Source organism: Antedon mediterranea, chromosome 1, assembly GCF_964355755.1.
Source record: "Antedon mediterranea chromosome 1, ecAntMedi1.1, whole genome shotgun sequence".
In the NCBI taxonomy this organism is placed as follows: Eukaryota; Metazoa; Echinodermata; class Crinoidea; order Comatulida; family Antedonidae; genus Antedon; species Antedon mediterranea.
The window spans coordinates 28,827,646-28,851,907 of record NC_092670.1 but is presented as its reverse complement, the minus strand read 5'-3'; the positions used below and the strand labels follow the sequence as shown (position 1 = coordinate 28,851,907).

General features: G+C 32.5%; 1 protein-coding gene across 1 annotated transcript; it reads right to left on the bottom strand.

Annotated features, from left to right (window-relative positions):
- Nucleotides 1-1,489: 1,489 nt before the first annotated feature.
- On the bottom strand, nt 1,490-19,696 carry LOC140063618 (MOB-like protein phocein). Its single transcript, XM_072110038.1, has 8 exons — nt 19,560-19,696; nt 7,678-7,740; nt 7,249-7,349; nt 5,842-5,884; nt 5,433-5,519; nt 5,097-5,176; nt 3,843-3,954; nt 1,490-3,402 (listed from the first exon to the last, which is right to left on the bottom strand). The coding sequence occupies exons 1-8, from the start codon at nt 19,617-19,619 to the stop codon at nt 3,244-3,246; spliced, it is 705 nt and encodes a 234-aa protein (XP_071966139.1). The 5' UTR covers nt 19,620-19,696; the 3' UTR covers nt 1,490-3,243.
- Between the last annotated feature and the right edge of the window lie 4,566 nt (nt 19,697-24,262).

Genomic DNA, 24,262 nt, shown 5'->3' with positions numbered 1-24,262 from the left:
TGTTTCGTTGGATAGCTTTTTAAATTCTGAATCTATTTTATTTTTAGTAGTTTACATTTCTATTTTTCGTAAAAAGAAAAAAATGCTACGGGGAATGGTATCATTTGCGTAGCGTTCAAAATCATTTGTATTTTTGTCAAAGCGGGTACCAAACAATTTAAAGCCATCTGTGCACAATCCCAATGTTAATTGGCATGCCTTTCTCTTTCTCTTTGAACGTCAGATAAGTGCAGCAAACAGAATGTTTGCATTTGATATTATTATACAGTGAAAAAATCTTAAGAATTAAGAAAAAAAAAACAAGATCAATTAGTTTTCCTTAAATAAAGTTTACACGAAATAAAGAAAATTCAGTGTCCTACTGCTGCCTTTACAAAATACCAATCGATATTGTAAAGAAACGAATTACGGTGTTTTTAACGTCTAAAAGATCCCTTTGATTTTTACGTATGGTTTGTGATTATCGCAATATAAATCCTAACTATACGTTGTTATTAAAAGTTACATAGAATAATTAATCAAACTATACTTGTTTGTGGTAACTTAACTTTAAGAACTTATCAGAAAGAAGGGAAACAAAATCCGCTTTCCAGCAATAATATTCAAATTAGTTTGAGAAAAACGAAATCTTTTAACTACAGAGACACTTTATAAATATGTACCGTATGTAACGATTTCAGTTATTGAATTCCCTTTTATAAATTTGTATTTTAATTTTGTTACTTTTACTGCATTTCTCAGTTATATTTATCAAAAATGCAGTGGTTTTTTTTTAAAGAGTGCGACCACACACCGGTAGGGGATGGAATCGGCTTTTCAGTCATCGGTGCGTTTTGAATTATTATTATTATTATTATACAACATGCAACCATGCTATTGGCAGAAAACCATGTTTGAAAAAAACAACATAGACGCCACTGCACTGGATATAGTTATAAATAAAACTGCATTTAATAACTAGCAGAATTAAGACAAATCTAAATTCCTTTTCAAAGTTACGTTTCTGCTGTAGTAGTTGTTCAAATAAAAGGTACCAAAATCAATTACTTTACCTCCAAGATTATGTTTGCGTCGCAACCGGCAAAGCAATGGTTGTTTGATCTTGTTTTTAGTCGCGTGGACGCGACTCTATAGTTCACTATGTCGGTCGGTCGGTCGATCTGTCTGTCGGTCCGGTATCCCTATGCGTTTTAGCACGCGACTAATGGCTGTTGGCCTTGTTTACTGTACTTGCAATGCGAAAACCGGGCATATCGAGGATCTTGATAGTTAAACTTAACTTATAGGCCTACTAAAGTATTTTCACACTGAAATTGTTATTATAACCAGATAAATGTTACCAACATTTGAATGAATTACGGTAATTTAACCAATAAGAAAAACCGTATTTATCTTAATACGAAGGAGACCTTTTTTATTGTACATTTAAAAACAATTTAATAATTGGAAAATTATGAAAATAAACAAAGGAAAATCTAATAGATATTAGTAAAACTGTATTCAGAATAAAAAAAGCTATCCTACGATACCAAACAGTAAAGTATTTGAGAAAATTAAAATGTTGACCTTTTGACCTTTTTGGTCACGTGACTTGTTTTATTGTTAAATAACTATGTAACTATGTATTTTTTTATGGATGTAATGGGATAAAATGATCAGTATTACATTCCCTTTCCGATGATACCATGGATGACAAAGTTCAGTGTAGAATGTCGGCCATTTTGAAATACAAAATGGCGGCTGAAGGAGTGGTCGAAAAAAAATGGCACCTAACTTTTTTGAATTCAGCAACTCAAGAATAACAAAGTTAGCCAATAAAATCTATTTTGGCACAAATATCGAGCTGGAGCTAGTTTTTCTTACATATGTGACTGTACTATAATGTGTACACACACGTAAAATAAAAAATGCTGTATTTGGATTCCTTGACCTTCAAAACATATACGTTTCCACAAAAGTCATCTGATGTAGAAGCTGAGATATTAGGAATTTTATGGCAGCCATTCTGATTTTCAAAATGGCGGCCATTGGATGAACTTTAAATTAGTGCTGTATTTGGATTCCTTGACCATTTACCACCAAAATCATGTCTCTACTAGCTGAGATATGAGCACAAATCTGTATTTTAAGGTGGCCATTTTGAAAAATGCTGTATTTTGATTCCTTGACCCTCAAAACATATACTTTGCCACCAAAATCATGTCCATACATGTAAAAGAGGAGATATGAGCAAAACCCTGCATTTTATGCCATATGAGCTGGAACTTTTTTTTGGTGGATACAAATCAGTTGAGAAACAATTGTTTCTAATTTTTTTCCAGAGAAAGTGGAAAATGGGGATACTAAAAGAAAAAAAGTAACTGAAATGGGATTTCTGGCAAGACTGTAAATTAATTATATTGGAACACAGAATCAAACAACACATGTTTTACAATTAACATTTCAATTACAATTTCACTCTTCCCTGGTTCAATAACAGAAGCGTTGCACTATGTAAGCTTTTCGTTATAATGTTGCAAGTATTAGCCTACAGTAGCATGCTTATTAAAGACCTTGCACAAAATAAAACATTATATGGATATCCTGTGAATATAGTAGGCCTAACGATCGAGAGACCAATTCTACAAACGTGATTAAAAGAACTGGTTTTATGAATTATTGGAGAAAATCATATCTCCTCTCTGTTTTTTCATTTATCAAGTACTGTAAATAATAATATCCTGGATTTATAAAGTGGCTAATGTTCTGAAACATGCTTCCATAATGCAGCTAGTAATCAGTGCAAAGTTGTGTCTTGACCTTACCTGGTACCTATTTCTACACCTGGATAGAGAGAGGCAGACATAAGTAAAGTTTCTTGCCCAAGGATACAAGCAACAAGCGACAATATTTGAATCAAACCCACGATATCACAACCAACTGCTCCACATGTCCTTACAAACAGGATGTAAAGTTTGTAAACAGTAATATAAGCATGTTATAAAATGATGAATACAGTTCATTCATCTAAGTACAAATACTGTTTAACAAAATCCTGTTAATGCGCTTGTTTTGTTCGGCAGTATCATTCCTATATATAAATAATACACCTGCTATGAAAGATGCTGTATGCGACTACTTTGACTTTAAATAATACTACAATAATATTAATCGTGTTACAGTATTTACAAATGACAAAAATTACAATGAGTAAAAAGCTAACACAATTTTTTCCCCAAATGAATCCTAAAACTTAAGCTATTTTTAACTATCAGGGCTTGCATCTCCAGTGACTGTAGTGTTTTGTGGAGTAGTTAATGTAGACTGCTGCTCTTCAAGGATGGGAACGATGAGATTATCTTTTGACATTAAATTGTATTTTATCACAAATGTTGTAAACCGCTTGCACAGGTGAGTTTCATTCTGGTGAAAGGAAGTATATGCTTAATTAGTTATTAAAGAAATATTGATTTGTGATGACAAACGACCTAGGACCTACAGATTAATGCCATCTGTCATTGCAGTAACAGAAACAAACCAAATTTCAAATAACCCAAACTTTCTCAAACAACCAATCAATTGAATGCTGGGATGTCGTTTAACCGCCCACTACAGGTTGAATTTTGGTATGTGCAACAATCACCATGCAGTCTCGAATTCACAGCATTCACAAAAATTGTCATTCTGTATATTTTATAGTATTTAATAAACGTATTTATTTTTATTTTAATCACATCTTGTCAAATAATGTAAATCTTTCTTTTTTTGTATTTTACCATGTGGTATGTAATCAACCAATCATATCTGAGTTTTCTAGACACCCAATCAAATGGTGTGTTTAACATTATTAAAAGTTACTTTACCTCATATTCATCAAACAATGTCCTATGATGAAAATATGCATGTGAGAATATCCTGTACACTCTCCGACATACAGATCCAAGCTTTGCAACTGATGACTCTTTGATACTAACACTGTAAATAAAGAATATTTAAATCAGTGCGTAATATAGTATACAAATAATTTCATGAAGTGAAAGATGAAAAGTTATATTTTTATATTGTTATTTGGACTCATTTTATGACAAGTTTCTCTTTCAGAAGTAGGCCTAATTCCCAGGGTGCTCATTTTAAAAATGGCACTGCACCTCTAAGACTATGAAACAGAAATGGTATTTGACATGGTTATAACATTAGGCAATCTGAATATGGGTCTCCCTATTAAAGACAAATGTAAAAATAATGAGGAGCTGTTGGTTTCGATTGAATAAAATAAAATAAAAAATAAATAAATTCGCTGGTGCTCATGTATGGAACTGCAAGAAATTAAATAATCTTCAAATTATTTTAATTTCAAATCAAATTATAACAAAATTGTCTTTCCAAGGTAGATCCTCACTATTTTATCATTTTGCTTGAATCCTGCTTTATTGTATTGTATTTAGGAATTTTCTCTTTTTACACTTGTATTTTATTACTATATTTGTTCTGAACAATTTATTCTATATTTCTCTTCAATATTGTCTGTCTTTGTATTGTGAATTTAAAGTTTTATTGTAAGTATTTGTTGATGTCTTTTATGAATGTTTTTAATCTATTGCTAAAAAAAACAGGACCATATGTAATTATCTATACCTGATATGTTTTTATCCTGTCTAAATACATTTTTAAATAAATAAATCTGCTCCATTTCACAAATATAAAACATTCATTACTTGTTTTATAACACACATTACTTTTAATGAGAGGCTGGTCGAACATGATCATTTAACAACAGCCTAGCACTGTGTCGAGCGTGTGATTTCTCACTGTGCAACAAAAATGAACATGCAAAACAAAATTGTATTACTGACGCGCATTGCACTATCGATGAAGTCATTATAAGTGCAATAGAACATTTATTAATATCATGTGACTCACAATCCTTCAATCAAATAAAAAGAATCTACTCAGATAGTTATAAAGTCTGATTTAATGACATTTTAAACAAAGAAAGATACCTGGAACCTATAAATTCCATTCTTTTGGCTAAATTTGTGTGCAAATCATGTCTTGGCATTTAAGCTGTGTAATAATTAGGGATATTTAAGAAGGAAAATAACATCAGAATACTTTACCGGCTAGGGAAATATTTGTTACTATTCAAGAGACATGCTGCACCATCCAGGGTATGTCTAGTATAATCTATTGCTGGGCACTGGAAAAAAACACCAATGTTTAATAATATTGAAATGTACTGTTGACGAAACATACTAATCAATTAGAAATACTATCAGCCTTCATGTTTCAAAAGTCATAGGCTCAAGGGTACTTGATAGATGCTAATTAATAAGGTGGCCAAACCATGTACGAGCTTTGCTCTTTTTTAGTCATCCTTTCATATTATGTAGTTTGTTATTATTTATCTTAATATGGAAAATAAACTGAAGCTGATAATAATAAAAGCCCTTTACCTCTTTTGGTGTTTTGTGAGCTGCACACAGGAATATCCATTGCTCAGTTGCTGTCATCTGTGTGCATGTTTCTGGATTGCACTCAACCTGACAAAATATGTAAACATTAATGCCTATACAGTACAAGCCATTTAATTTTAAAAATGATTATTTTAGCAACAAATTAACTCACCAATAACAATCATATAAAAGTCTTATTACAAGACTTTAATAATGGTATTGGAATACAGTAACAGTTACAGTGTATGCTATAAAAAACAGATACAGACAGACACGCTTGAACAATGGCTACCACCCTGTGAATGTACATAGTTTGTTACATGTTACATATGGGTTACATTCTGTAAGAATACAGAATCATTAAATAAACTGTATCAGGTTTATGCAATTGACTAAATCATAAACTTACTTGCAATTTAACAGCTAAACCATTCAATTCCAGACAGAATTGTCTAAAAAAAAACACAAAATTACTGTTAAGGTTGCATAGATAATGATTGTTATATAAAGTTTGCAGAGATATATTACTATTTTTATCTGTCAAAGTAACACAATCGATACCTGTATACATGATCTTGTTAGTGACTGAGATATCCAAGACTAATTTAGCAAATAGGCTTACTTCTTAAATATTCTATGTCAGATTTGCTAACAATTTATGTGTATGCTTTTAATGAAGATACGGAAAAGATAAACTAAATTATTTATTATTAACTTTTTTGGTTGGTAAAAATGATTGTCCTGATTTTGTCTTGTGTGAAAATAGAGGACATTGTACTGAGTTGACATGGTTGAAAGTTTTCTTGAAGCAGACACAGCATGTGATTATACAGATATTGATTGCTTAGTGGTTAAATATAAGATTTGACATCCCCGAGGGTATGATATTATGTTCTCGAGAAATATATTTCCCTAAGCACTAGCTGAGGGAAATATATTTCTCGAGAACATAATATCAATCTCTGAGTGGATGTCAAATCTTATATTTTACCGATATAAAAGGCGATATCTCTTTTATATTACATGCCAACAACACGTTGAATATCTACTGCTGGGCATAGCTAGGCCTCCTTTGTAATATAAGCCTGTCTAGTTAGGCATTGCATTCACCTTACCTTCCGAAGAATACTATAGATAATTACTAATTAATGATTCCTTGGCAATAAAATATTCACTTTGCCTGGGTCATTTAAATTAACAGAAGAATTTCCATCAATAAACCTACATTAACAATAATAATATTATTATCAGGTAGGCCGAATAATTCGTCTTCTTCGAGGAGCCAAATCACAAGATGTTCAGCGCGCCGTGCGTAACAGGTTACTACCGCGTGTATTAACCAATCACAAATGGTCTTTCATCACATCTAAGGAGGACTAATAACATGTATGCTATGTATGCATACAGTATTTTAAATAGTTTAGTTGATTAATTTCTTCAAGCAAGTTGCGTGGCGCAACAAATGAAACATTGTCTTGTAATGGTGTGCCAGTAGATGACTTTTGTTTATTTATCGCCAAATGCGAGTGTTGCTACACGAAAATCATTGTACTCGAGAATTTGCTGGATTTTAGTTATTGACAGAGACATGATAATTACACGAAAATTACTCAGTCAATATCATTTACATGTACTCGAGGATATACGATTTACGATCCTCGGAGCGGTAGTCATGTGATGCAGTTTCAACCAATCATGTTCACGTACTTACATAGGCTATGTAGTATAACAAACTATGATTGTCTCTGGATTAGCATACTGGACGAGTATACTTTTACAGTCAACGTTTTAAATTTCTTTTTGGATTTATTCTTACCGTAAATGTTCATACTTCCAAACACCTTCATCTTGGCCATCAGGAGCTTCTAAAATCTTATCTATGTTTCCAATGTCACTTCTTATATTCTGCTGTATATACTATTAAATATAGAAGGCAATTATAAATTATTATAAAGATTCTCAGTGGTGCATTTCCAAAATACTACAATATTTGCCTCATTTTTATGTACTACAGTCAGTGGTGACTGTATCATGTAGAGTTAGGTTAAGGGTTAGGTTATGGTAATACTAATATTATAATTTTTAAGTCTCAACTCTGAAAACATTTCTCAAGTGCCTCCACAATTTTTATCCCAATAAATTATATTTCAGTATCGAAAGAGCAACACTGGGGGTACAGGGATATTAGTCGATTGAGGAATACTGTGTGTACTTTATTTTTAAAACTACTGGAAGAAAATAATACCTGCTGTACAGCTAAAGTACTGTCCATCTCTTCAAACGATTGGTCAACCCAGCCATAAAACTCCTTGAAAAAATCAGTATGACTGTATGTTATCAATAAAATACGGATTGTTAAACAGCTTTAAAAACTTGATGAATACAAAAAAAAAATGAATATGAATTTGGTCTAAAGTGAGAATGTTTCGGCCCACAAAGTGGGATGTTTCGGCCCATTTAAAAAAAAAACTATTCGATTTAAAGTCCGAAAAACATAAAAATATGTATTACCGAATCAGGTTTCACGCATGTGCTATTAATTTTGCCGCGAGAGAGAAGTCAAGTTATATCACACTGTATTATATAGAGCAAAAATTAAATACGAGAATACATATAACACAATAATAACATCAAAATCAATCACACTTATTCATAAACCGAGAGTATTTGGTAGAAATTCTTAAAACCAGTACAGTAGTGTTAATTAGGGGAAAATTATGATAAAATCAGAAAAATCTAATTAACCTTTTTATTTTAATTAAAATCGTAATTTACGCAAGAAAAGCACATGCGTTGACACTAAGCACTACTAGGAATGAAATTGAAATGTGGCAATTATTTGATAACACAAAACGCTAAGACGATCGGGACCAACTGGTAAGACGATCAGGCCCAACGAATTTGATCCAACTCGGCCCTAAACCATCTTGGCCAAAGTCAAGTCGGCCCCACGTCAAGTCGGCCCAAAGTCAACTCGGCCCCATGTCAACTCGGCCTCAAGTCAACTCGGCCTCAAGTCAACCAAAAACTAATCCGTCAACTCGGTCTCTAAAAACTATGGAACGCAAAAAGTGCTAATATAGTAGTTAATATTATAATTGCAGGAAAAACATCACAGAGTACGGTTGGACAAGGGCCTACATAATAGACAAAATAAAACGTAAAATTTAATATAAATTATAACACACTGGGCCTGATCGTTTTTCGTTTAATTGATAGGTAGTATTTATTTATATTGTTTGAAATAAATAAATATTTCTTCACATTTTGTATACAGGAATAACTGTCGAAGAAGACATTTTAATGAATAATATTTAAACAATATACTTTGGTCTACAACTGTATATACATCAATATAAAAAGAATAAAATAACATTAAAATCATAACAAATCAAAAGGCAAGAATACAAATTGGATAAGCATTATGGGTATTATACCCATAATGCTTATCCAATTTGTAATAGGTTACATGCACCGTACACACCCAGACACGAATGTGCATTATTTTCAAATAGGCCTTACGGTTTTTTTTGTATGACATTTTTATTTTCATTTCGTTTCTACTTCATAATTATTCATAATTAATACAGTACACCATTAGACCGGGCGCCCGGAAGATTTATTCATGTGAAAAGATACAAAAGGTTTGATGATGTAGTTAGGTGCGTATTAGGGCGAGATGCAATATTCAATATTGCTGCCGGGTCACAGCCTGTACATGGGGCCTGTGGGGATCATAACATAGGGGGGTAAAAATACATTTATTCATGTGAAGCGATACAAGGATAAACTTTATTGGATATCATTCGCAGTGGGCTACTAATGATTACATCACCAATGACAGCAACTTTATCCTGTACGGGGCGCCAAACAGCAACATTTTAGGGCCACGCCCAAATAGGTTTATTCATGTGAAGCGATACAAGGTTGAATCTTTTTTTAATGGTAGCAGTACATATTGGGGATGACAAAAACACCAATGACAGCAACTTTATCCTGTACATAAGCTCAGACAGCAGTCCTAAAGGTCCGCAGATTCCCCCTATTCGGCTATATACCCGGCGCGTATGTCGTCTTATGGCGTTCAGCTGAGTTAGAAATACGTGATACGGACTCGGAGTGACAATAAATACACAGCAGAATGATAAAACAATAAATAAAGAGAGCAGTTGTTTGCTGTACCAAATCATCAAACATCAAACTCTTAGGAACTCGCCCAAAAGTTTATCCATGAAGTATGAATCATTTTTTCTCTCTTTCTCTCTTTTTTGCTCCATTCGTGATCAACAATGTCGATACAAACACATTTACGATAACGAGTGACTTTTATTTTATAATTGAAATATATCTTTATTTTGGAATAATAAATAACACCAACAAAAACACTTTAAAAAAACACAAATAACCAACAGCAGATTTGTATTTTAGGGTAACATTTTGAACAATCAATATTATATCAAAATCATTATTTCGATCAAAATAATATAATTTAAGAATATTTTTCAGATAAACTAAATAATTACACTCATAATGATCGACACCGGTACCGATTATTGTGCATTATTATTATAACTCGATTTAAATATTGTTTTAATTACACGCTAGACACTAGTGATATGTCTATGAAAAAAGGGCAACGAAATCTAAATTTGCAACATTTTTTAACATAACATAACATAATAGTAAAGTAAATAATAGTTCGAATTCAACATAATCACTTAAAGAATTGGTAAGGTATAGATTAGACTATCGATTGCACACTATTACTAAAAAAAAGTAACTGTTTTTATGTGAATTAGAATGATAAAAACCAACAAAAAACTTAATCTGCCAACATTTTAAACGTCGTTACTTGTCCATAATGGATCGACTACTGTATCGATTACTGCACATTGTTTTACTTTAACTGAACCAAAGTCAAACTTTTAATTGTTACTGTACTAACATTAGACAGTGATATCTGATAAAAGGCAACATTAATTAATATTAATAATACTGAACCAAATTAAATATCGTTACTTATCCACAATGGATCGACTACTGTATTGATTATTGCACATTATTTACTAACTAACATTAGAAAGTAATATCTGATAAAACGCAACAAACTGAATCGAATTAAATATCGTTATTTATCCATAATGGATCGACTACTGTATTGATTACTGCACATTATTTTACTATAACTGCCCAAGTCAAATTTAAAATTGTTACTGTACTAACATTAGACAGTGGTATCTGCAACATACTCAGTACCAAATTAAATATCGTTACTTATCCATAATGGATCGACTACTGTATCGATTATTGCACATTATTTTAATGCCCAACTGCCCAAGTCAAATTTAAAATTGTTACATTAATAACACTGGACCAAATTAAATATCGTTATTTATCTCCAACTGAACCCAGGTCGAATATTTTGCATACCGACACACACTGTAAAAGCACAATGAGCAAAGACATCGAGTTTACTGGCTGTATGCATTAAATAACTAAATATTGTACATTCCTCATATTCCATTACTACTGTAGCTGAACAGAATACACGATATAATAAAACCAATAGGGGCTATTGGATTTCTTTTTACATGATTTGTGACAGCGTCATTTATAAATTTGATTACAGTATAATCACACTATAATGATACTGGATTTTACCGCAAAGGCAAGTCATTGCGATCGCTTTGTGGTGACAGGATGGACAAACCCGCAGTCACTGCCTATGTATGCAAGATAAATGGGTTTAAAAGCATGAACAGTATTAATGAGGCCAGGTACCAATCGTTTCGCAAAATGAAAACTGGAAAGAAGAAAGTCAAGAAGATCAACTGTTCGTTATTGCCACCATGTGAAATCACAATCACTCAGCATCTGTTGAGGGCAAATTATGTATCTATTATGTGGAGACACGCTCATACTCCTCAGCCAACAGAAAACCTACGCCCATTAAACTATGGATTGGTTGATAATGGTGATGGAAGGTATGTACCGAAATGGTTTGATGGAAATGCTCTACCAGATCCGTTGACTAGTGATCCACACTCGGAACAAAGTTCTTCACGATACTGATGCAGGAATATTGGAACAAACTGATGATGAAGAACTTGAAATAATAGATTTTGAAGCTGAAATCGATGATGACCAACCTTGGTGGAGTGATGACAGTGAAAGTGATTGTGATGATGACGAATAGATAAACTAAAAAGATTATGCATTACGGCTGATTTAATAGTTTTTAATCGTTTACATAAAACATTTGACAGTTTTGAAGTAAATGTTGTATAATATATCAAATGTAAATACTGAACTATTTGATCCATAGATATAGTTGGCAAGCAGAATCCAGTATCATTACAGTGTGATATAATCAAATTTATATATTGACGCTGTCACAAATCATGTAAAAAGAAATACAATAGCCCCTATTGGTTTATTATATCGTGTATTCTTTTTAGCTAGTAACAATGGAATATGATGAATGTACAATATTCAGTTAATTAATGCATACAGCCAGTAACCTCGATGTCTTTGCTCAATTGTGCTTTTACAGTGTGTCGGTATAGTTACACTGCATGTAAAATATTCGACCTGGGTTCAGTTAGAGAAAAATAATGTGCAATAATCAATACAGTAGTCGATCCATTGTGGATAAGTAATGATATTTAATTTTGTCCAGTATTATTAATGTTGCCTTTTATCAGATATCACTGTATAATCAGGGGTATAATGTTAGTACAGTAACAATTTTAAATTTGACTTCGGCAGTTATAGTAAAATAATGTGCAATAATCGATACAGTAGTCAATCCATTATGGATAAGTAACGATATTTAATTTGGTCCTGAGTATGTTGCATTTTATCAGATATCACTGTCTAATGTTAGTACAGTAACAATTTTAAATTTGACTTGGGCAGTTATAGTAAAATAATGTGCAGTAATCAATACAGTAGTCGATCCATTATGGATAAGTAACGATATTTAATTCGATTCAGATTGTAGCGTTTTATCAGATATCACTTTCTTATGTTAGTTAGTAAAATAATGTGCAATAATCAATACAGTAGTCGATCCATTGTGGATAAGTAACGATATTTAATTTGGTTCAGTATTATTAATATTAATTAATGTTGCCTTTTATCAGATATCACTGTCTAATGTTAGTACAGTAACAATTAAAAGTTTGACTTTGGTTCAGTTAAAGTAAAACAATGTGCAGTAATCGATACAGTAGTCGATCCATTATGGACAAGTAACGACGTTTAAAATGTTGGCAGATTAAGTTTTTTGTTGGTTTTTATCAGTCTAATTCACATAAAAACGGTTACTTTTTTTTAGTAATAGTGTGCAATCGATAGTCTAATCTATACCTTACCAATTCTCTAAGTGATTATGTTGAATTCGAACTATTATTTACTTTACTATTAATGTTATGTAAATGTAAAAAATGTTGCAAATTTAGATTTCGTTGCCTTTTTTCATATAGACATATCACTAGTGTCTAGCGTGTAATTCAATATTTAAATCGAGTTATCTATATATAAATTTACGTAAGGGCAAAAATCGGTAAATCGCGCGTTATTTCTAGAATGTTTACTCGATGGTATATAAAGTTGGTTAGAATCTCGGTACTGATTTTAACCACCTGATGTAACCCTGTTTACTAATTAAATTGAGTTAGATAATTAGTTATAGATAATTAGTTATTGACAATTAAAACGAATTTAGGTTCAACGATTTGCCCCAAATAGGGTTGTTTTTTCGATCGTGGTATACACTGTCTAATCATAATGGATGTCCGTCTTGAAAAATACCCGAAGACAATAATACGAGGATGCTTCGCATTTTCCTATCTCCTCCTACGATAATTGTTTTTAATGGCTGAAAACCGGTTGAACAGCTCGAGTACAGCATCATAATGTTGAAGACAGGCCGATTTTCTTTAAAAAATACTATTTTGATAGATTTAATATACGTTTATATAAATGTATTGATTTGCGATGAATGGAACATTCCAATCTCTGTTACACAAGTGTCTATTCCCTCAGGCGTCGTAAAGGCAAGTACTGTATACTCATAACAGAAATTCGATCCATTTTTTTTCCAATCTGTACTGCAGAGGTTGGATATAATTTTTTTTAAACGGATAATGAGCTAGCGTTTTCAGTCGCCGTATATTATGTACAAATCTTTATTATTGCATTTAAACCACCCACATCATCACCCTTCCCTCACTGGTAGCGTTGTAAAGCCAGTAGAGGATAAGCCTATACGGTGCATCACATGCCCTAAACGCAGAACAACTTTGGTGGGTAGGGTAGGAACCAACTTAATTATGAATTGGCTCTAAGAAACAATTGAAAACCATTAGGCCTACTAATTAAGTTGAGTTAGATAATTTAATATTTATTGACGATTAAATCGAATTTATGATTTTCCCCGAATAGAGGTGGTTTTCACAAATTGTTTAACATTATATATAAACATACGTCGTAGTGTATCGTTACATGTACTGTACTATTTCAATCGACTACGACGGTGATAGTTTCATCAAAGTATTACATCGCAATGTTTTACTGTGTTTAGTGGTATATTATTTGTAAAACATGAAAACAATTAATATTTCGTTACAAAATAAAGAATATATTTAAAAATTCTTCCTCTTTGCACCCATCCTCTTCCCCATCCCTCAACCATAATGTTACATACAAAACACAAAATAAGTTAGTTTAAATCTGACTTTTAAAACAATTGGTCTCATTTTGTAACAAGTTTCTCTTTCGGAAGTAATTCCCAGGGTGCTAATTTTAGTTGAGTACATAAATCACAGTGTCTATTTAATCGTTCCTGTAAACGACATGTATTATTGTCCTGCATTATTGTACATTTGAAGTCGCCAGTTTTTTAACGCTGAAATCATTATGTATTCGAGAACCGGACCATCTGTGGGCACGACCTATGGTACGCGAGCGTACCATCTAGTAATAATAATGCACAATAATCGGTACCGGTGTCGATCATTATGAGTGTAATTATTAATTAGTTTATCTGAAAAATATTCTTAAATTATATTATTTTGTGTTGTGAAATAATGATTTTGATATAATATTGATTGTTCAAAATGATACCCTAAAATACAAATCTGCTGTTGGTTATTTTAAGTGTTTTTGTAGGTGTTATTTATTATTCCCAAAATAAAGATATATTTCAATTATAAAATAAAAGTCACTCGTTATCGTGAATGTGTTTGTATTATCAACATTGTTGATCACGAATGGAGCCTCGGGTATTTGAGCTGCTGTGTACCGGAAAAAGTGAAAAAAAAAAAACATTTTTTCAAAAATGATTACACACTTCATGGATAAACCCATTTTGGGCCAGTTCCTAAGAGTTTGATGTTTGATGATTTGGTACAGGAAACAACTGCTCTCTTTATTTATTGTTTTAGCATTCTACTGTGTATTTATTGTCAGTCCGAGTCCGTATCACGTATTTCTAACTCAGCTGAACGCCATTAGACGACATACGCGCCGAGTATATAGCCGAATAGGGGGAAACTGCGGACCTTTAGGGCTGCTGTCTGAGCTTATGTACAGGATAAAGTTGCTGTCATTGGTGTTTTTGTCATCCCCAATATATACTGCTGCCATTAAAAAAAGATTCAACCTTGTATCACTTCACATGAATAAGCCCATTTGGGCGTGGCCCTAAAATGTTGCTGTTTGGCGCCCCGTACAGGATAAAGTTGCTGTCATTGGTGATGTAATCATTAGTAGCCCACTGCGAATGATATCCAAAAAAGTTTATCCTTGTATCGCTTCACATAAATAAATGCATTTTTACCCCTCTATGTTATGATCCCCACAGACCCTGTGTACAGGCTGTGACCCGGCAGCAATGTCGAATATTGCATCTCGCCCTAATACGCACCTAACTACATCATCAAACCTTTTGTATCTTTTCACATGAATAAATCTTCCGGGCGCCCGGTCTACATGGGAAGAAAGAAATTTGCTTCCATAACAGTCCATGGGGATGTGATTGTGATTTTATTGTATTAAATTATAGATTCATGGAATTTGTCATATGGTGTTGTTGTTACTATCATCGGGAATCTTGTGTCCTGTTTTATATTATTTCATCTTTAACTAAACTGACAAGATGACCGTATTGGTGAAGCGTCATTCTAAAAAGAATAATTTCTTCCTCACTATCATCCGATGACCATCCAGAAACGGCTGCCATTTTAACATTTGCACGGAACAGGTGTGAATGTTTAAAACGGAACGGTGAACGGGCGCGCGTCACGTTGAAAAAAACGGCGCCGTCTTCCGCTACGAAACGGAACAGGTACGGACGGTGGGAATGCCCCTTTAGGTTATCAATTTTATTGAACAATACAGGGCGCGGTGGGTGTTAAAAAACAGATGAGAATGCTAAGGTAATATTATGTTGATTAGGAATTCCGTTGTTTAGGACTCAAACAATATAATATGTTTTAGTTTTTGCTTGACAAATAAAAATACGCCATTTTTTCATGATGATTTCTTCAGTGTGTTTTAGATTAGTTTTTATGCTTGACAAAATAAAAATACACCATTTATTCATGATGATTTCTTCAGTGTGTTTTATATTAATTTCCCATACATAAAATGTATTCATTGGATTCTCCATTATCAAATCACAATAAGTAATAAAAACAATTTGAATAGCGCACAATTGCAATAGAACTTTAACATGACAGAACATTTCGAATTTGTTTCCATAATCTCTTCGGTGTAGTTTGATTGACATTGTACCCCCGAAAAAATAAATGTGTGAAAGATCTTGTTACTGTAATTTATACCATTTTAATGTCACATATAGTTATTCACTTTGACCGTAACATATTACTAATAATTTGAGAGAGTATATATATATATATATACACAACAACAAAAAACATTTTTATTTTACTGTATTAATCTATAGGCCTTCTAAGAATATTTCGATTCTTTCTGGGAACATCCTTGTATCAAAAAATAGATCTAACAAACACATTACTGAGGGTTCTTACTGCTGGGCCCTTATTGAGACTAACCGACCAAAAATATAAATAAATACGGATTACGGTCGAAGCGGCCGCCAACTAAAGTGGCCGCTAGTTCATTAACGGTAATCTGTATGGAATGCCGTGTGCCCTTTGATTGTCGTTGTTTTGTAATCTTTGATTGTCATTGTTTCATTATTATGTAATTTATTCTCTTTTTTTTACAGATTGAATGTGATACGCGTACGTTTTTTTAAACGAAATGGCGAATCGATGATTACTTATTTTAACTGTTCTAAATGATATACATGTTTAATAAAGTCTATAAAATACATTGTGGTGTTTATATTGTATATTAATATAATATAATAATAAGCCAATTATTAAGAATTATATATAAATAAACCAATCAATAAAGTATATCAAAATATATTAATAATTAAAAATATTTGTTATTGTATATTAATTAATTAGTAAAGTAACTACATTAGTAGTGTTCGCAATCATAATTTAATTACAATAACATGATGACAGCAATTTATTTAATAATAATATCCTACACTATTTTATTACTTCAGATATTTAAATATTGATCAATTGAAAATGAGTTTTAAATACTACCTGTAAAAAGTAAAATAAGATGAAAGTGTTTGATACGGTAATTAATTACGCGAATTTCTGCTAATAACTCGACTGACGGCCAGCAATAGTGCTGCTGCACATTAGGTGCGCGTCCCATGTTGCTTTATTGAAAACACAAACAATGTATTACAATGGAATAACACTTAAATGTATAACACACCCTATTACTAATAATAAAAACCAAGATTCGATAGTACAGCATGTAAATGAGATATAAATATTCGGCAATACCGTACATAAATTATTATTGCAATACTGTATAAAGATTCGATAGTATGTAAACAAGATATAAATATTCGGCAATACCGTACGTAAATTATTAATGCAATACTGTATAAAGATTCGATAGTATGTAAACAAGATATAAATATTCGGCAATACCGTACGTAAATTATTATTTAATGCAATACTGTATAAAGATTCGATTAAGTCTGTAAATGAGATATCAAGATTCGGCAATGCCGTACGTAAATTATTAATGCAATTACTGTATAAAGATTCGATAGTATGTAAAAATGAGATATAAAGATTCGGCAATACCGTACGTAAATTATTAATGCAATACTGTATAAAGATTCAATAGTATGTAATGTAAACGAGATATAAAGATTCGGCAATACCGTACGTAAATTATTAATGCAATACTGTATAAAGATTCGATAGTATGTCAAATGAGATATCAAGATTCGGCAATACCGTACGTAAATTATTAATGCAATACTGTATAAAGATTCAATAGTACATACTGTATGTCAAATGAGATATCAAGATTCGGCAATACCGTACGTAAATTATTAATGCAATACTGTATAAAGATTCGATAGTATGTAAAAATGAGATATAAAGATTCGGCAATACCGTACGTAAATTATTATTGCAATACTGTATAAAGATTCAATAGTATGTAAACGAGATATAAAGATTTGGCAATACCGTATATGTAAATTATTAATGAAATACTGTATAAAGATTCGATAGTAAATAAACGAGATATAAATATTCGGCAATACCGTACATAAATTATTATTGCAATACTGTATAAAGATTCAATAGTATGTAAATGAGATATAAAGATTCGGCAATACCGTACGTAAATTATTAATGCAATACTGTATAAAGATTCGATAGTATGTAAACGAGATATAAAGATTCGGCAATACCGTACGTAAATTATTAATGCTATACTGTATAAAATTCGATAGTATGTAAATGAGATATAAATATTCGGCAATACCGTACGTAAATTATTATTGCAATACTGTATAAAATTCGATAGTTAAATGTAAATGAGATATAAATATTCGGCAATACCGTACGTAAATTATTATTGCAATACTGTATAAAATTCGATAGTTAAATGTAAATGAGATATAAATATTCGGCAATACCGTACGTAAATTATTATTGCAATACTGTATAAAATTCGATAGTATGTAAATGAGATATAAAGATTCGGCAATACCGTACGTAAATTATTATTATTGCAATACTGTATAAGGATTCAATAGTATATAAACGAGATATAAAGATTCGGCAATACCGTATACGTAAATTATTAATTGCAATACTGTATAAGGATTTAATAGTATGTAAACGAGATATAAAGGTTCGGCAAAATATATTTCGATATATGTATTAGTTAATAGTAAATACAAATAAAATATACATTGATTTATCGGCAGGCAAACTTAATTATTATAGAAATATAAAGATTTGATAGTACATGAGTTGGCTTATATTTATTTAGCTGTAACTCAACTCGCCATAGGCCATGGCGTTGACAACGACAATCAAAGATTAAAGCGCACATGGTGTTCCATACAAATGACAATATTAAACTGGCGGCCGCTTCGACCATACTCCATAAATACTACCTAACGAAAAACGATCAGGATTCAGGCCCACTGTGTTATAATTTACATTGAAATTTCCGTTTTATTTCGTCTATTATTGCCTAACCGTACTATATCCTGCCATTGTAATAAATGAACTACTATATTAGCACTTTTTGCGTTCCATACTTTTTAGAGGCCGAATTGACGGTAGAGTTTTTGGCCGAGTTGACTTGAGGCCGAGTTGTTGACTTGAGGCCGAGTTGTTGACGTGAGGCCAAGCGAGTTGACTTGGGGCCGACTTGACTTTGGCCGAGACGGTTTAGGGGCCAGAGGTGCAGGTCAACTCGGCCCAACACATAAGACGATCGGGACCGCAAAAAGTGGGCCCGATCATCTTGGGCCCGATCGTCCGTGGTCCCGATCGTCTGTTCCCCGTAGTAGGCTAGGGCTAGCTAGGCTCTACTGCTAGCTAGGCCTAGCTAGAATTTAAATGATTGATGAGAGGGAGGGGCCGTGAATTTGCAGGATCACTAGCCTATAGTATTAGCCAATATTGGATTGATCCCTTATATTATTAATCAATTTAGCTCAATTATTGTCAAAGCAACATGTTTACAAACCTCTACTTTTGTTCCTGGACGATTCCGTCTCAAAATTACTGTTTCCGTAGTCGCTGCCATGTTTGATTTGATGATTATTAATTGCAATTATAGCATAGAGATCGCGCGGCGCGGCGCTATATAGGAGGCCTAGGCCTAGATAAAAACCAAAGAATAATAAAATCTTTGATAATTGTGTTTATTTTGAGTTTCACCAGCAGAGGGCGCTAACTAATTAATTGTTTGCGTGAACTTTTAAGTTTTGCGACCTTGTGAATCCAACAAAATTAGTAGGCCTACGTAACTGTAGGCAGACCTATTGAATAATATAGAAATTATATTTCGTTTTATTCTTCGGATCGATCCTATTCTTCTTTTGCTAGAATTATGATATTAAACAATAAACAATTATTTACCTGAAAAAACTAATTTAGGCCTAAAGCAAAAAATAGTCAAATTGGCTGCCAGCCAATGGGTTTTTGGTTAAATTTAACCATTTATTTTGTCATTTTATAAGTGAAAACATATTTTTTTAACGAAAAGTGATTAAATATTAAAAACTACAAAATAACCTATTCAAAGTCTGATTTGATTAATGTTCATTTTTTGGCATACCCGTAACAGACTGAGGCCTAATGGGATGTGATGACCGGAGACTGACCCACTTTGACCGACTGACCGACAAAACGAAGATATATGAGATACTAAGTAAAGTTGTTGGAAGATAACAATAATATCAGTTAAATAAGTTGTTACCAACATGTGACCTCATATGCATAATAAACCAAACATCAGATAATAACATTCAAGTGTAACTGTACCGTAATTATAGAGGCCCCCCCCCCCCCCTAACGTTATTACGAACGACAATTAGGCCTAGCGTTATTACAAACGACAATATACAGAATATGACAGCTCGATATATTACCGTACAAAATACGAGGGTCACACAATTTGACAGCTGCTGCTGCTGCTCGCTCAACTCAAGTTATTACAAAATACAAGTTCTTTACAGCAATACGACAGCTTATTACAAATTATACGACAATTTGTTTATAAAATATACAATATTATAAAATACGACGAACATGTACATACAAGCCTACTGTACCCAATCACGCCATAATGCAAGTATTGACTTATTATCATAATAATGAGACAAAATTTTTGCTGAACTGAAACATTAAATCCACTCATAATTTCAGATTAAACCGTAATAAAACGTCTGTTTGGAGTTACCTTATTTCATTATTTCAATCATTATTCAATTATTTATAAATAGGCTAGGCCTATATTTAATAATTTATTATTAAATTATGTATTTCAACATTATTATATTTCCAATTTACTCACAAAGACACAATCAGGCCTATTATAATATCGAATAAGTATTAAAATAATCCATTTAAGAGATAGTACAAACATTTTTAGATTGAATTTATTAAATTGATAATTTTCGGTTATTTTAGTGCCTGCCTTCTCCAATTACCTTTAAAAAATTATTAATTAATAATTAACAAATTAAAAAGCGAAATTAAATAATTTGTATAAATATACGGTACCGTACTGTGTATAAATTTATAGAATGTCACATGATGCCAATGGTACAAATATGTTCATGAGGTGAAAGATGAAATGTTCACGAGGCGAATGCATCGAATGAAAATATTTGTTCCATTGCACATTTATTATTTTATAAGTTTGCGAATAATAAAATAATAATGATTAGGTTTTAACGCATAATGCCGCAACGATCGAAAAATGCACTGGTAATATTGAATTCAATGAAGACTATTATTAAATTAAACAATGTTTAAATATCAAAGTGCAATAAGAAATCTATTCTAATGAATAACAAGTAGGCCTATACTCAGCAGTATAGTATTTTCTGCAATGACTACCAAACATCCAACATTTCTTTGACTCGGTTCCGTTGTTTTAGTTCTGAGAATTAGCTTAAAAACCTGAAATATACAAAAATAGAAAGTTCGATCTTCGGACCCGGGTATCCCACTTGAAGCTCAACTGTGCCACTGTGTTTAAGTCGTTAAAAGGAATCACCTGGTTGCGAAAACGCATACATTAATTTTGTTAAGGTGAAAAATAAATACTCGTTAGAACCAGTGAATTTCACGGACTTCTGCTGGAGAAAGGCGTTGAAGAGTAATCAATGTCCCTGTTGAACCCACAAATGTAAAAACGCCCACAAATGTGAAAACAACCACAAATGTGAAAACGCATCACCCACAAATGTGAAAACAACCACAAATGTGAAAACGCATCACCCACAAATGTGAAAACAACCACAAATGTGAAAACGCATCAACCACAAATGTAATAAACAGCGCCCACAAATGTGAAAACGATCATCGCCCACAAATGTGATAACGCCCACAAATGTAAAAAAAAAAGAGAATTTTTCGGCCACAAATGTAAAAAAAAAAAATCAGATGAAATTTAATTCTAGACTCAAACAATTTTGATCGAGGTACTACATTATATCATGATTGTATTGAGTTGTTTCAATAATTGTTTGTTCACGATACGTCTGTTAGGGTCGTGGTTAACGCGTTGGATTATTATAATTTGCTGCTCATGCACGCGATATTTGCACGTAAACTCGTTTGTTTAATGAACGTAATAGTTCAAGACGATATTTGTTATTTGCTGCGCGCGTGCACTATACTTCAAGGTCAAGGCCATGTTATATCATTGTTGCTTCTACTGTGTGGTTGTTGGCTTACTATTATGTACGTATAGTTATAAGTCGATGTTCGATATTTTTTTTTTTGCACGCACACGATACAACAAGGTCAAGGTTAAATTGCTACTTGTATGTAGTGTGTGGTTATTAACTCGTTGGCTTACTGTTATGACTTCTAATGCTCATACAGTGTTATAGGCATCTCCAATCAAGTGTAAGCCTACTATTAGTAGATAACATTATTTAATCGCATTGCAACTCAAATATTTTGTTAGGTAATTCATGAAGCCAGTTTGTTCCTCATTAACAATACCGTTATACCTTGTACGTTGACTTATTTACTTATAATTATATTATACATAAAAATTGTCGAATATACGTTTGATAGTAAATCAGTTAAATTGTAATGCATTCAATAGGTAATATTATTCTCCGTATATCTTTATAATTATCCTCTAAAAATAGATATACAAATTAAACAATAAGCATCAGATTAAACCACGAATGTAAATAGTAGTAGGCCTATAGTAGGAAGTTTTGTCCATTAGTATAATTGTTATAGATTTCATAGTATGTTTTATAGAATACATGTTCGTGACAAGTTTGATACTATCGTATCGTGTATTATGTTTGGTTGGATATTGGTGTTACGGTATTATTCTATGTTACAATTTGTTTATCGCTCTAAAATAAAGAAATATTCTTTTATTAGTTGTTCTTGCTCTAGCTCTTGTATTATTATCTTGTGGTTATAGTTTTGTAAAAAAATTGAACATTAGGAACTACTGCAACAACTGAACGACGAGTATAGCATTGATCTTGTAGTATCGTGTACACCGAGCATCGACTTGGAGCTATAATACGTACATAATACTAATATAGTAAGCCCAACTGCACTTCAAGCAGCAATGATATATGACCTTGTAGTATCGTGTACGCGCCCAAAAACATCGAATCGAGCATCGACTTGGAACTATACGTACATAACAGTAAGCCAACGAGTTAATAACCAACAATGATATAACATGGCCTTGACCTTGAAGTATCGTGCACGCGCGCAGCAAATAACAAATATTGTCTTGAACTATTACGTTCATTAAACAAACGAGTTAACGTGCAAATATCGCGCGCACGAGCAGCAAATGATAATAATCCAACGTGTTAACGACGACCCTAACAGACGTATCGTGAACAAACAACTCAATACAATCATGATATAATGTTTGTCTGAATCTAGCATTAAATTTGATCTGATTTTTTTACATTTGTGGGCGAAAAAGTCTCTCTTGTTTTTACATTTGTGGGCGTTATCACATTTGTGGGCGATGATCGTTTTCACATTTGTGGGCGCTGTTTTCACATTTGTGGTTGATGCGTTTTCACATTTGTGGTTGTTTTCACATTTGTGGGTGATGCGTTTTCACATTTGTGGTTGTTTTCACATTTGTGGGTGATGCGTTTTCACATTTGTGGTTGTTTTCACATTTGTGGGCGTTTTCACATTTGTGGGTTCAACAGTCCCCCCTCATCCCAGTGACTATTAGAAAAAGTAAAAGACCATCAACGCGATATTTCAGCTGGATTGACTCTTACGCTGTCGCTGAGCCACTATTATATGCTTCACTAAAAGGCCAAAAGTCAGAATTTATTTTCAACGTTATGGCGAAATATGTTTAAATTTCTATTTAAAAAAAAATCTTAGCAGATCGAGGTTTCAATACTCGGACCTCTGGGTTATGGGCCCAGCAGCACGCTTCCGCTGCACCACTCTGTACTGCTTGATATTGTTCAAATGCCTTGAAGAGAAGTAATTATTCTCACTATATTTTATGAAACAACGATGTAAGAGATTTTGCAATGTGTTACTATTATACTAATCACATCAAATATGGACATCGACAATCGATAAATAAATATTTTAATCAGATATATTGTATAACATAAGGATTAAATGAAACTGATAAGTTCCATTTATGTTATTGATTGCAAATTATGTAGGCCTAGGGTTAGTAAGTAGGCC